Raw genomic sequence first — 15,248 nt, forward strand, 5'->3', positions numbered from 1 at the left:
GGCATGAGAGGTGGGAGGAGAGGGACCCCCTGTGTCCCTGGCTGCACCTCCCTGGAGTAGAGCCCTCCAAGTAGAGCTTCTGATACACAGTTTATTCATCTTGCTTAACTGAGACTTTATATTCCTTGGTCAGTAACTCCCCGTTTCCCGTGACGCTAACCCTGGCCACCACCATTCCACCGTTTGGTTATATGGATTTGACTGTTTTAGATACTACATGTTAAGTGTATTCATGCAGTATTTCTCTTTCTCTGACTGGCTTATTTCATTTAATGTTCTCAAGGGGTTCATCCATGTTGTTGCATATTGCAAAATTTCATTTTTTAAATGCTAAGTAGGGTTCCATTGTATGTATAAACCACACCATTCTTTACCCATTCATATGTCGATGGGCATCTTGGTTGTTTCCACATCTTAGCTATTGCGAATCACGTTGCAGTGCACATGGGAGTGCAGGTGTCTCTTTGAGAGCCTGACTTCCGTCCTCTTGTGTCAGTACCCACAAGTGGGGTTCCTGGATCATATGGTAGTTCTATTCTTAGTGTTCTGAGGGAGCTCCCGACCTTGCGAGCTTGGAACCCGTACTTTCAGCTGGTCCACAAAAGGCAGGCAGAAGGGGCCCCTGCATCACTTCCAGTCAGTGTTCCTGAAGCTTGGTGTTGCGTGTTTTCTAGATCAAGTGAATGACTCTTCTGGCATCTGTGCGATCAAGGATGACACAGAGCTCAGCACTGAACCGTGAGTTGGAACAGGCTTAGAACCTGGGGGTCTCTCCAAAATGGGGATATTTTTACCCTCCTTGTGTTCCCCCAGAGCTCCTTCCTCCCAGGGGGGTAGCTACTCTCTGGGAGAGAAGTGGTGGATTTCTCTGGGTGTTTGTGGGTAGGTCCTCCAATATATCTTCTTTCTGGGCATCCCATAGTTGGGCCCACGGGAACAAATGCCCAGGACCCTGGGGTTCTAGGTAGAATTGGTGATGGCACATGTGAGGCTTGAGTATCCATGGAATGTGACTAGAGGGATGTGGCCATGGGTGTAGAAGCATGCCAGGCATCAGCATACACCTCCCCTCTCCTGGAACTACAGAGGGGCACCTGAGGGAGATACCTGGTGATAAAGAAAATTGGAGGAAGGGAGTGTAGCCGGACGGTATCTAGAACACTTGTCCATGTCTGTCAGGGGTGGCGAATACTCCCCAGATGCATCTGGGAGATGACAGAGGTTTCCGCAGAGCAGGGCTCTGGCCGGAGAGCAGGGCACGTCACACATCTCCGTCTTATTTCCCATCTTAGTCACATGTGTATGTCTCGTGTGTGGCCTCATTTCAGATGCATCCGAATAGGAAGCGACTTCCAGGCGGAGATCCCGGAGCTCCAGGAGCGCCCTACGACCGCGCCCGGTGAAGATGGAGCCTCTCTGGTCTGGAAGCCATCGGATGACATGATGACCAATCGAGAAACACAGGATAGAGGTGGCTGAGACATGGGGGCCGAATTCCCAAGGGTATCCCCCTTCCCCCATCTCCAGGGAGATCCTCCATCCAGGCCTCACCGGGACCAAGAAGCAGTATCCCTGGGTGCGGCACCCGGCTGCGGGACCAGGGCTTCTCCTCCCGCCCCCCATTCTCCTCATGCGGTAACCAGCCAGGCCATCCTGAGCAGGTGCCAGGAGCAGCGCTTCTGCCCTTCCTCCTTGTCCTTCCCTTGGCCTGCTTTTCAGGGAGCTGTGAGGGAGACAGGGACAAGGAGCCCCTCTCTGCTTTTGGGGACGTCTCCTCCCCGGCATTCCCTGACTCCCTGTGTCTCCCGTCTTTCATGCTCTGCTGGGGACGTTTGCTGGCAACAGTGACTGAGCTCTGCAACTTGGCCTGCTCCAGCACGATGCCAGGAGGGGGCACCAACCTGGAGCTCGCTCTGCACTGCCTGCACGAGGCCCAGGGCGAAGTCCCGGTGAGCTGGAGGCAGGGGCGGGCTTGGCGGGTCCCTGGGATGCCCCTGCCGTGCTGAGCCTGGGAATCTGGTGCATGTAACGTGCCATCTGCAGGCTTTGCGGCTCATGAAAACTGAAAAAGGCCACCCATCCTTTTCCCCAGTGGCTGTGGGGTTGATCTCCTTGTCAGTTGTAGGGCAAGTGTGCAGATGGGGCCCAGTTAGTCAGTCATTTACCTGGGGCCGCAGCAGAGCACCAGGTTCCTCTGAGGTCGCAGGGGCAGGGGGAGTGGAGCCGAGTAGACTGACTCAGGTCCTGCACTGATCTGGTTTATCGATGGAGCTTTATCTTTTTGATTAAAAACCCACGTACGAAAACCCCTGATGCAACAAAAATATCTGCTTCCTCCAAGGACCCGCTTCACAATCCTGTAGTTTAGAAAATAAAAAGTCCCACTGTGAGTAGTGGGGAGGGAAGTCATGTCACCCGAGTTAGGGCCCCAGGAGTCAGTGTCGGCAACTGTGCTTTTCCTCAGGTTGCAAGGCAGTGGGCGGCGCAGAGTGGGTGCTCAGCCGAGGAACCAGCACATGTGTGTTGGCCCTCATGAGTGTTGTGGTCCTGGGGCAGGCCCGGCTTTGGGGCCCCCCTCGGTCTAATGCTCTGCCTCCACCATTTTTGAAATTAACAAATTTTCTAAAAGGGGCCTGCGTTTTCATTCTGCGCTGGGCCCTGCAGGTTCCACGGCCTGTCCCGATCGGGTTTACACTGGTGAGAGAGACAAAATCCTGCTCCGTGGGGCTTACATTTTAATTTTAGGACAAAGGGTAATCTGTTTTCAAAAATTGTTTGTGGTTAGTGCTATGAAGGAAATACAACGGGGCGTGGCACAGGCAGGGCCCCTACAAATGCCAGTCATTGGCGAAGGAAGGAGCTGGTGCCGGTATAAATCCGCCACTGCTTCCTTCGTTGAGAAAACCCTACTGAGAAAAACCCCAGCTGCACTCAGCAGTATGTGTAGTGACGGAGCGGGTACGTCCACTGCAGCTCACAGGCCGCGGCCAGTCCACGGCCCCACCACGCGCTGAGTAGCCCTGGAGCGAGGGAGGCTTTAGGGGGGCCTGTCAGTGCTTTTCAAATGAATGAAAGGTGGAAGGCAGGCCTCCGCCTCACCTGCCCTCCCTCAGAAAGACGCCCGCTTTCCTTCCTGCTCCAGGTGGCCCTAGAGACCTTGCTACTCAGCGGACCACAGAAGCCACCGACTCACCCACTGGCTGACTACCACTACGCAGGTACTGGAGCGAGGCTGCGGGAGTGGGTGTGCCCGGCTAGTACTCGGGAGCCGGTCAGTCTCGACAGCAGGCTCTGCTTGTGCCCCTGGGCGTGCTCTTGGGGCCCTCCTTGTCCTGCCTTTCCAGAAGGGCCTTTCCTCCCGGGGGGACCTCAGTGGGTGCCTCTTTCTCCTGGCTGGGTCCTCCCTTCCCCCTTCCAGTGCAGTGGTTCCCTCAGGGGCTGTGCCCAGCCAGGAAAGGGATCCCCTGACCAGGGAGAGGTGAAGGTGGGCTCATATGCAGTGGCTGAGCACCCCAGCCTGGGAGTCAGGCAACTGGGAGTCCCTGCCTCCCGTTGGCAAGTCTGTTAACCAATGGAAGCCTTCTTATTGCATCTGTAAAGTGGGGATAGTATTGGTCCCAACCTGCTAGGGTTTTCCTAAGGATTGTATGAGATAAAACAGAATTCTTGGCACATAATTGGTACTCGGTAACGACAGCTTTAAAAAGGGCAGGCTGCATTTCCGCCATGGCTGCGGCTGCAGAACTGTCCTTTTCTCTCCTGTTTCTCCGATAGGTTCAGCCGTCTGGACCCCCACAGAGAAGGAGCTGTTTAATAAGGCATTCCAGGCTCATAAGAACAACTTTTCCTTGATACACAAGATGGTAAGGTGTACGTGGGTGGGCTGGTGTAGACAAGGCCTCGTCTCACACCGCTGAGCCGAGCCAGAGCTGGAGGGCCTATTGGGGTGACATGCTGTTCACACTGTAAACTGCTTGTGGTTTATAAAGCCATTGATGTGAACAACTCCAGACAGTACAGAAATGCCATCACGTGCTCAAAGCCCTCCGCACCCATCGCCGTCATCCTACTTCTGAATGATGACCTCTGACTTTGATTGGGCACCTCAGGCATTTCCCATACAGATCTTACGTGCATATTCACATGTATTTAGAAAAGGATGTGAACATACTACACTTAATGTCTGCTGATGTTTTTTGTTCTTTTAACTTAATATGCACAAAAACTGCACGTAACCAAAATGTAAGATTTCATGTTTTGACATATTTATACCTGCAAAACCATCACCATGATCAAGATAAGAAACACATTCATCACCCCCAAAAGGTTCCTCCTACCCCTGTGATAAATCCCTTTTTCCTATCACCCCTGTCCCTAATCACCTCCTTATCTTCTTTCTGTCACTATAAGTTAGTTTGCATTTTCCAGTGTTTTCTATCAATCCTGCAGCATGTGCACTGCTTGTCTGCCTTGTGTGGCTTCTTACACTCAGCATCACTATTTTGAGGTCCATCCATGTTATTGTGTGGACCCTTTTTCTTGCTGAGGAGTATTCCATTGTGTGGATGTAACACAGTTCATTTAATCATTCCCCTGTTGAGGGACATCGGTGGGGTTTCCAGGTATCTGCAATTATAAATAAACCTGCTGTGAACATTCACATTCAAATCTCTAGGTGACCAAGTAGTGTTGGTGGCGGGGAGGGCGGTAAATACTTAGGAAAGGAATGAGTGGCTCACATGATAGGGGTACATTGAACTTTTTCAAGAAAGTGCCTTTTCATCTACATCTTCCAGGCGGTTCTTTACCCAGTTTTGGGCCACCTCATACGCACAAGCTGGTCAGCACGTTGCTGAACGCTCGAGGGGCGCGCCCCCCAGATCTCTGGAAGTTTCCTCTGAGCAGCTCTCTTCCCTGTCCTGCCTTGTCCTGTGAACTCTCACCGCCTTGTTCCCCCAGAATCCTCCCTCCCATCTCAGCTCAGGAAGCCCACCTGGCTCTGCCCGGACCCCTCTCCCCGGGTCGTGGCCTGGAAACTCTCTCAGGGTGTAGTGTGTAGGGACTGGTAGCTTATTTTCTGTCTCTCAGTAAGACTTGTTCTTGGCTTGCCTAGCGTCTTCCCAAACATCATTTCAGACATTTTGACTGTTTCTTCTCATTGTTTTGAAAGGGAAGGTCAATGTAGCTCCTGCTGCTCCATCTTGTTTGGAAGCAGAAGTCCAAGTTTTTTTTTTTCTAGCGTAGTGATATTTCTTAGGCAGAGGATTTACTACTCTGGCTCCTAGTGTTTGAAGATATGCAGAGCTGAAAAAATTTCATATGTAGAAAAGTATTTTCTGAAGTGAGCTCCACATCTTAAACGGCCAATTTCATTTTCCTGAGAAATTGTCTTCCTAGAGCAATTAAACTTTCCTGTTCTGCTTTGCTTTTACAGAAGTTATTATTCATGGGGTCCATTCTTAGTGGGGGGAGAGCACATGGTGGGGTCTGAATGCCCAAGGATCTGACTGTGCCCTCAAAACCCCCTCCTCCTCTCGTGGGCCTCCTACCTCTGCACTGCAGGGTGCTGCCTGGCTCCTGCCAAGGCTTTGTGGTCTCTGCTGCTGAGGGCAGCCTGCTGCACGGAGTCCCAGCTGGTAAATGCATAGCCATTAGGCCTGGCGTCACAGTGAGCGCCTGTGTAGGGAGCCCTCGTGTACACCTTCCCGTAGGGAAGGCCTCCCGGGAGTGACTTTGGGCTCAGAGAGTGTGCAGAGCTTGGACGGTGCTGGCTACGGTGGCGTCCCCGAGCCCGTCATCAGCAGCAGGACTCTGTGCTTCTGTGCTCCTTGTAGCCCAGGGGCGTGCCAAGCCCAAGGGGAGAGACATTCCAGGAGAGCTTTCAGGAAGTGACTGGCCCCACGGCGAGGGGGCGTGTGGGGCAGTGCCCAAAGCCCGCTGCTGTTTTCTTTCACCAGGTCCAGACGAAGTCGGTGGCCCAGTGTGTAGAATATTACTACACCTGGAAAAAGAGGGTCCGGTTTACTACATCTTCTCGGGCCCCGGGACTGAAAAAGAGCGTCAAAAGGAAGCTGCCCGAGGCAGACCCCACAGAAACAAAGGTAGGGGATTCTGGGGCAAGGGGGTCTCACTGGAGTTCAGTGCTGGTCTGGACAGCGACTGGCCACCCAGTCGGGGTGGGGAAGGGGCCCCTACAGGGGAAAGCATCTCCCTCGGAAGGGTGGAAGGTCGGCACCCTGATGTCATTTCTGCCCCTTCTGCAGGCCACTGCCAGCCCTGAGAAGAGACGCAACCACCATCCAACCCCTGATCTGAAGACGGAGACGGAGAGCTGCAGGGGACAATCTGCGGCCAACACCAGCCCAAATGCTGCTCCCAAGCAGACCCCTGAGCCTCTGGGGTGCGTCCAGGGCCAAGGCGCTCCCTGTGGGGAGTGTGAGAGGTGGGCACCAGCCGTGTCCCCGGATGCACCCGCACAGCCTGCCCTGTCCCCGTGGGCCCTCAGCCCAGCTTCCCCCTGCTCTGACCCGTGTCCTCTGCTGACTCTTCAGGGTGTTTGACAAGATGTGGACTCACTATGCCCACATGAAGCGGCACCGAAATGAAGACCCTGTGGAAACAACTGTCGGGGAGGAGAGGCCAGCGAAGGCCTTTAAGGTGGAAGAGGAGGAGAAGGAGGAGAAGGAGGAGGCAGGGGAGACGGGGGCTGACATGGGCCCCTTGCAGGGGGATTTGGGCCGTGAGCCGGGGTCAGGCAGCCCGTCACTGGGATGAGGACCTCGGGCCCCATCACCTCTCCCTTCCGCCTCCCCGAGGAGTCCAGGGCATCCCTCTGCCTCCAGCCCCACCTCCCCTGCGCCCCACTGACCAGCCCAGCTTGCAGACCTGCGTGAGAAGCGCCATCATCAGACACTGTGGCATCCTCTTCAGCTGGTGCCAGAGGCCCCGGCCCCTTTACGTGTGCCCTGTGCCTTCAGACCATAGTCTTGTGATGACTTGGCTCATTGTTATTTTTTTTTTCCATGTCAATCTGTGAACCCTATTAAGTTTTGTTCTGAAGCAGCTGTCTTCTGGCTTCTCTGGCCTGTTGAGCCAGCAAAGGCTTTAGGGCTCCTGCCACTCGCCAGCGCCCCAGAAACGCGGGAGCTGAGTCTCCGCCCTGGAGGGGCCGCGTCCTCGTGCAAGCCGGGAGCCGGCCCTGAGGTGCCTGCCGCAGTGTGTGTGCGCGCCCGGTCCATGCAGGGGGCCCACAGTGACACAGGAGGGACCCAGGTGCTCCCCTCAGCGAGCTCACATTTTAGGAGCAGGAGAGCAGCAGGAATAAATAAGCAAAGAGGTGGTTTTAGCTACTGCTTTGGGCCCTAAGGACAGAAGAGTCAGCAGCGTGTGACAAGCAGTCAGGACATGACGGGGGTTCCAGTGTGTCCGGGGTGACGTCAGGGTCTCCCAGCAGCGGCCAGCTCAGCATGCGGATCGCAGCAGGGATGAGGATCCCCCCTCCTGCCCTGAGGTCCAAACCAGAGGGCACAGGAAAGAGCACATTCCTTGCTCCTTCCTCGTGTCCCTTTTTAAGAGCAGGGAGAGCTTGTAACGGTCTCCAGAAGAAGGCCTCTGGGTCCCATTGGTCAGGACTGGGGCCCACGCTCTTTCTAACCTGATCCCTGGCAGTAGGAAGTGCAATATATACAATATAACCAATAATATTATAGCATCTTGGATGCTAATGGAGAACTCCACTTGGTGTCGCAAGCATCTGGTGACGTATGTAATCACTGGGTCACTGGGTTGGACATTTGAAAGTAATATAAGCTGCATATCAATTTTCTTCCAATTAAATTTTTTAAAAAGACTATAAAAACAACACTAGTTTTGGACCTTACATAAGCAAGAAATAAACTACTGTCATACTTGAGCCACTGAAGGGTTGGCTTGGTTTAGAGATTGTTCTGACAGCTAGTATTAACCAGAATATTTGGCAATACCTGCCATGATCCTGTGTCCCTACCAGATATCAGGAATACTGAGGAAAAGCTTTTCATGTACACTCTGGGAAATATTTTCCAGGCAAAGCTAAAAAATAATTTAAAATCAGGTATTATCAGTGAAACTTCAGGCTCTTGATTCATAGAATGCACTGTTTATTTTGATTTGGCCACGGTTCGAGCTCTCACTAACAGTTTTTGTTATTATTTTGTTTGGTTTTTTTTTAAAGAATAACTTTTGGAATAACTACTCTAGAAAGCAATAATAAGAAGAAATTAGAAAAGATTCTGACAAGGTGGAGGGAATCAGAACAATGAGCCGGGCCTTGCTGATTACCCTGTGCATTTACATACATGCCCGTATACTCAGGTCCTACGCACTGGTTAGAAATTAATATAAAACAATATACATCTTAACTATGCCTGTATCACTTTCACAAGCTAGAAGTCTCCATTAAAGATTCTTTAAAGTTCTATTTTGAAAGTTGCCAAATCTAATTCAAAAATTAGTTTATATTTATTTACATAATTATTGAAAATCGGTGGTGCCACATGATTCTACTCACCCAATTTAAATGTGTCCCATTTTGCACTACATTAAAGTTATATGTTTTACCATACTAAATATATTTGAATATGAGTTGGTCTGACAATTTAACCTTAATATATTATCATAGGATGTATAATAACAGCACAATTAGTATTATAAAGAGCAGCTTCTATTAGAATATATTATATTTGCATTGTATTTGCTATTTTCATAACTACCGTCCCTGCAGCACTAGTTCATCAGTGCCCTAAAGGGCGGTGTTTGTGACCCATATCTAAGCCACCCACAGCTCTCACATTACATCCTGTGCTGTGCACAATAGCATATGATGAGCGAGTAAATACAGAGGACAAATAGTTTTCCAGGGACCCATTTGGATTTTCATTCATCTCTTCTTAGAAGTTGAGGAGCCCCTCCTCCCTCTTAAGTCCCCCCGTGGTCTTGGATGCACACTGTCAAGGTGGAACCTATGGCCAGGGCAGTCACAGCAAGCCACCTCCAAGAGGGTCCCCAGCATCTATATATGGGGGTCAAAGTTGAGTGCCAGATCACATGTTAAAAGTAGTTTGTAGTTAACCGAATTACGCATATTTCGGCTTGATAGCCAGTACCCCCCTTTTAGCCGTTCCCTTATGCCCAGCTGCATTCTGGTTTAATATACACCACAGCACACTCTGTGCTCAGAGATACTCTCCTACCCCAGAGAACAGTGTTCTGTCTAACCGGAAAGACCATCACAGTATGGACATGGGTCACCACTCAGATGCTTTCTCATAAATACAAATATGTTCCAGGTTTCTGAAGATGAGGCTGGACAAGCTTCCTGGGAAATCCGTGAGCCGATAGAGGGGGATGATGGACAGCGCTCTCAGGGACACCTGTCCAAATAAGGGACGTGGACACACAGAAATGACTGGCCCACACTCACACACAGGTATTAAATGGGTTTAAGCGTCATCAGATGGAAGCTCAGCTTACAGGTAACACGCCGCTACCAGGACTCACTGGGGAAGCCTCATGGGGACGGATGTAGGGTTTGACTCTTTCTAAGACCTGAAGGAAGACTTGGAAAACTACTCTCTGTTTAAAAAAAGCAGAAACCTACAACTTCCAGTAACTTTTTAATGACCACAGGAGCTTCAAAACTTCCCACCTGGGTATGCATTTCTCAGAAAAACCGAAAACTTCTTACTAAATAAAAATGTGAGCAGTGTCTAAAGAAATTGGCAAAGGAATGACGGAGACTTTCTGACAACTCACAATGAACCATGGATACTATTTGTTTCATTTTCCAGGAGGAACATCACAGTGGAATTAATAGCTTGATTTACTTTAAATGTTCATGAGGACGCTTGGAACATCAATAAGGCATAAGTCTTCCTAAGCTGCTGAGCACAGACACCCTAAACATCTGGTTTTTCTTCCTCATCCTGCAGAACACAGACATCTATATTCTTATGGGGCCAAATAGAAAATAGGAGAGGAACTGGGTTAAGAGCCTGTTTTCAACAATGTTCTGGGTTTAAGGTGAAATAAGCCCCCCCGGAGCCCTCGAGCACAGAGGGAGGCCAGCCAGTGAGCATTCTTTAAAATTCCTTAGAAGCCGTGGCACAGGGGAAGGCACCCAAAATGAATGAGCACCCTCATTTTAGCTTTCTGTAATTCTCAGGGGTGAATTTGGGATGTTTGGGGCTTCCAGGACGGAAAAGCAAGGCACGATCATTGTGGCCACTCTAACTTACCAAAATACAATTTATTTTCAAAGCCATGAATAAACTGATCTCCCCCACAGTTTACTTGTGGGCACTGAGGCAGAGGAAGGAGGGGAAACACCTTGGAAGCCATTGACGGCCGTGAGCTGCCTGACGAGCAGGAGCTGCCCACCTCCGGGCCCCTGAGCCTCTGCCCAGCATCACAGCAGACAGGAGCAGGGGGCTGAGACGAGGACAATAAAGGGAATGATGTCATAGTGTAGGACACACAGACGCTCCTAGCATCCTGAGTTTCATTAATTCTCACACAGATGAATGTTAAATTGTTAGGCGAATGTATATAAAATGGACAGTAGAATAAAATATTGTCAAATAACAATTCAAAATACAGGTGTAGAACACAGTACTACGACTTCTCGTTGACCACACAAGATGACCTCTCCCTCCATCAACCCCATTAAAATGAGATTCAAGAGACTACAAATGGCATAAATCTACAATCTAAAAAAAAAAAGTCTCGTACCTTATTAATAAGACTCCTTGTAGGACAAAGGATGAGTGTGACATCTGGGCAGGAAAGATAACTGGAAAGCCTGTGTGTGGGGCTGCCAGGCGCTGACCCGCATCACCTGCCCCTCCCTCCTGCCAACCCACACTCTCTCCCTCATCTCCCCTTCCCTCTCCTTCTTCCCCATCACCTCAGATCCTGCCCCTGCAAACCCAGAAAGCTGCAGTCATCTTCTGTGGAGACACCGAAAGACCTCAGAGAAGACGACTCCACAGTCAGGCCATAACCCACTCAGCGGTCCTAAAACTAAGCCCACACAGAGCGTCGTCACGCAGCTGGTTAATGGCCCGACTCTCAGTTATGACTGGACAGTCACAGGTCACAGACGTGGGCAACCCCCACCAAGAGGAGCGCACGCAAGACGGTTGTACCTGAGGGGCAACAACGGTCCTGGAGGGGATGCACAACAGGCAGTAGGAAACTACGAATATTCCAAAGACAGTCAAGGAAATACATCCATAAAACAAGAAGAGAATGCTATAGAAAAGCAAGAAAAAGATCATGGCAATTGGAGATTATTTTTAAAATCAAAAATTAGAAGATGAACCAGGAAATATCCTCAGTTCCCATAAAATCATGAAAATTTTAGAATTTGAATTGTTTCAAAATGTGCCTTCATATGAAGAGAAGAAAAGAGAAAACTGGTCTTTGGTGAAGGAATGGGAATCCAAGAGGAACAGGGATCAGCCCTTCAGGAGCAAGCCTGGAAGGTGGACAATAAATGAGACTCTACTGACGGGTCACTCTTTCCCTCTGGCTCATTCTCACTACCCGTCCTCCTGTCCCTGACAGTGGAGCCGGAGAAAAATAACTGTCGTCCTAGAATTCTACATTCATACTAATCATGGACCCAATGTAAGAGCAGAAAAAAGAAACATTTTCCAACATTCAATGACTCAGGAGCGTAGGAAGACAATGGAAGACATGTGCAACCAAATTGAAGGAAGGGCCTTAGCGTGAAGACGGATGATTTGGGGGAACCAGTGGATACAAAGCAGGAAATTCCCAGGGTGACAGGCGAGCAGCACGCCTGGAGAGCAGGGTGACGCAGGACACCAGGGAGGAGGGCCTGGGGGAAAGGGGCACGCAGTGAACCAGGTTGTGGGAGGAGTAAAAAAAATTGAAATTGTGCTTCAAGGGCCAAAACGGAGGGAGAAAGAATGGCATTGGGAAATTCCATGAAAATAGAAAGCGATATAAACAAGAAAATTGAACTATAGTCCTCACTGGCTCCACTAGGAACAGTAAGTCACAAATATTAATATCATTTGATTTTCAGTTTTTAGGCTCAACCTTTAGATAAAGCATCAAAGACTTAAGTGTAGTTACATAACAGAGTGAAATATTGTACGCCTGCTATACAAAAATAAAAAGAGGTAGGGAAGGCAGGAGAGCTAAAATTTTAATCTTACAAAGTAGGGAATCTAAAAGATACTGTCTATTAGTGAAAATTAATCAAGCCGTATACTAATCCTGCCTCACCCTCGCCTCCTGGCTTTCTGAGAGTTCAGCTGGCTGACCGGAAAAAGTAAGCAGTGTTCAGGTTCATCGAAAGCTCTCCCTCCTTCCTTCCCTCCAGGGAACTTACAACCGCTTCACACAGAGGCTTCCTAGAGCCCACGCCCGGTGCGTCCGTCCGGGCCACCTGCTGCACCTGCAGCCAGCCCTTCAGCGCCCCCAGGCCCAGGGAGGGAGCACCCCCCGGTGGGGCGGGCCTTCCCAATGGGGTCACTGTTGCACCACCAGCCCCACGTCTGGAATATCCGGCCTGTTCTGATTTGGCGCCTCACTCCTGCAGGGAAAGGGTGCCAGGCTTTAAAAGCAGGGCACATCCTTCCCCAGGATCTTCCTTTGATTTCCACAGATCACAAAGGACCTAATTCAGGGTCTGAGCTCTCTGTTGGGCTCAGTCAACTCCAAATGTTGATTCAGTGCCATTGAGACATTAGCAGTCATTTGAGTTGAGTTCTGTATAGTCCTTAAAAATGGTATATTTTCAAACAGTCAAGAATAAGTGTCAAGCCTTTGAACACTCCAGAAATGCTGCAGTTACTGAGTTAGCTCCTCACGCTTGATGGTGGTATAGCGGGAGACCCCCACGGGCTCAGGCCTTCAGCCAGATGTCACCTATGCTTGATCCCCGCTATGTTAAATTCTTGAACTGGCAGCAGAGTGCATCCGCAAATACTGATTTCTACAAATATGTTTCAGGGGAGAAGCAGCCCCTGCAGTAAACTGGAGTTTCATGAGTGTGTCAATGAAATGCTACACTTTCAATACTGAGTCCTGCACCCACTCTCCACACACTCACACCCTTACGCAATTATGTGGAGCACCCAGATTCAAAAACAGTTCGGAGTTCCCAGGAGGACTGTTAGGTATACTGATTTGTAATAACAACATCGTTGTAGTGGTCTCCTTGGCGGCCCTGTTTCTCACCCCCACCTCCACCCCCCCACCCCCCGGCATGGGTACACGAGCCAGACCGCAGAGGCTTGAATCCGGGAGTCACCGCCTTCTAGTTATGAGATCTGGAGCAGTAAGTACTCCAAATGACATCTAGGATCTGCTTTAAAATTCTCCAACTGAAAAATAAAAGAGGGGCAGCGATGGAGTAGTGGATGGAATAAGATGGGCAAAATATTGATGGTTTCTGAGGATGGGTGAAGGGAAGCTAATAACAAATTTGCCACATAAGATAGTTTAAAAGAGTTGCCCCTAAAATGTTTAATTTCTCATATCTATAAAAACATATTTGAACTAAATACTATGTTTTCTATTTGCAAATTTATATTTTAAAATACTATATCTATAGGAAGCCCAGAGTTTGCAGCTGGGCTATGTTTATAACTCAGGGCCCACTTCCACGAAGGGACGTAATAAAGTGGCCTGGTGGCCAATGCACAAGCTACTGAGGCATCCCCACCCCAGCACCCAGTCAGGTGACATGGGAAAGCATTCCCTGTTCAGGATGAGGTTAAGAGCCCCCTTTCTCCTGCTGTCTCAGGGCAGGACTGGCTGTAACCAAACTGGCATGGAGGTTAGGTTTGCCCTCGGTCCTACCAGGACCTTCCTAGCCTCTCCTGAGGCCACTGTCTCAAGCCCTGCAGGGGTCTCGTCCCCACCCTCTAAGGGCCTGACGTTATCCTCAACCAAGCAATCAGTCTTTCAGAGGGAGAAAGCATTACCATTCAAGTACTCTTTCAAACTGCGTTCAAGAGAAGAGGGTTAGAAGAAAAACACACTCCATTATTATTTGCCCATGAAAATTGTTGCTACTTAAACAAAAGCATTATTTTTCTGTACAGATATATTACAAGAACATGGAATCAAAAGACTAATATTTTATTGCATTCCACTTATATTGGTCACATACAGATCATTACCATTTTATGTGAAACTCAAGTTGCTGCAGCGAGATGAAGCATTCCGACTAGGAAGACAGCTGACCCGGGGTCTGAATCCCAGCCCTACGGTTTCCTGGCTTTGCTGCCTTAGACAAGCACCTTCACTTTTCTGAGACTCATCAGCAAAATGGCAAAACAATGCAGCACACGGCTGAGGATCACCGTGGGCAACACGAATCACTCCCTCGGTTTCTAAAGATTTCATAACTTCGGTGTTCTTGTTACCCTGAAACTCAGGACTTATGGAGAAACTTTCTTTTCCATTTTAAAATGTGTGTTTTTCACTCTTTTAATTTTTGTGGGGTGTTTTTTTTAATCTTTCAATTTTTGATTTCTGATACAATTTTCATAGTCAGAGAACATGGTTTGTGTGACAGTAAATCTACAGAATATTTTGATATCTCCTTGGGGGACTCATAAGTGGTTGATTTTTAAATTTTTTGTTTATTTTTTATGGGTATATAGCTGATTTACAATATCATATTGGCTTCAGATGCACAACATAGTGACTTGATAATTACATACATGGCTAACGGCTCACCACGGGGAGTGTAGTTACCTCCCGATTACCATACCAAGATACTCCGATATCATTGGTTATACTCTCTATGCTGGACTTCATTCCTATGACTAATTTATTTTGTAATCTGAAATCGGTACCTCTGTAAGGGGTAAACTTTTGCCACTGTTCCATAAGTTCTTGAAAAGAATGTCGATTCTCTGTTAGTGCTATTTTGTGCAGATAAATAGAAGAACAACCGCCACAATAATAATAATCATAATTATCATCAATATCTGAGCCCTAACAGTCAGGCTCTGCCTGGGCATTTTTAACATATGAACTCACTGAAAATTCACAATACCTCTGAGAGTTAAGTACCATTACTTCAAAAAAAATTTTTTTTACGGTGGAATTAGCAGAAGCCTAAAGAGAGTCACTTGCCCAGAGTCAGAGAGCTTAGGCTGGCAGAGCTGGGCTCCCCTTACAGAAACAGAGACCCTGGGCTCGTGTCCGGTGGCAATGGGCTG

The 15,248-nt window shown here is 49.0% G+C and overlaps 1 protein-coding gene and 1 long non-coding RNA gene across 2 annotated transcripts; both read left to right on the plus strand.

Annotated features, from left to right (window-relative positions):
• The first annotated feature begins 2,299 nt into the window (after positions 1 to 2,299).
• LOC140847229 (uncharacterized) lies at positions 2,300 to 3,986 on the plus strand. Its single transcript, XR_012127024.1, has 3 exons — positions 2,300 to 2,958; positions 3,143 to 3,218; positions 3,775 to 3,986. It is a non-coding gene; the product is annotated as an uncharacterized lncRNA (long non-coding RNA).
• Positions 3,987 to 5,491: 1,505 nt separating this feature from the next.
• LOC140847124 (zinc finger protein 541-like) lies at positions 5,492 to 14,644 on the plus strand. Its single transcript, XM_073226336.1, has 5 exons — positions 5,492 to 5,668; positions 5,958 to 6,101; positions 6,198 to 6,442; positions 6,552 to 9,466; positions 14,191 to 14,644. The coding sequence occupies exons 1-4, from the start codon at positions 5,492 to 5,494 to the stop codon at positions 6,772 to 6,774; spliced, it is 789 nt and encodes a 262-aa protein (XP_073082437.1). The 3' UTR covers positions 6,775 to 9,466; positions 14,191 to 14,644.
• Positions 14,645 to 15,248: the final 604 nt, after the last annotated feature.

Source organism: Manis javanica, chromosome 17 (genome assembly GCF_040802235.1).
Source record: "Manis javanica isolate MJ-LG chromosome 17, MJ_LKY, whole genome shotgun sequence".
In the NCBI taxonomy this organism is placed as follows: Eukaryota; Metazoa; Chordata; class Mammalia; order Pholidota; family Manidae; genus Manis; species Manis javanica.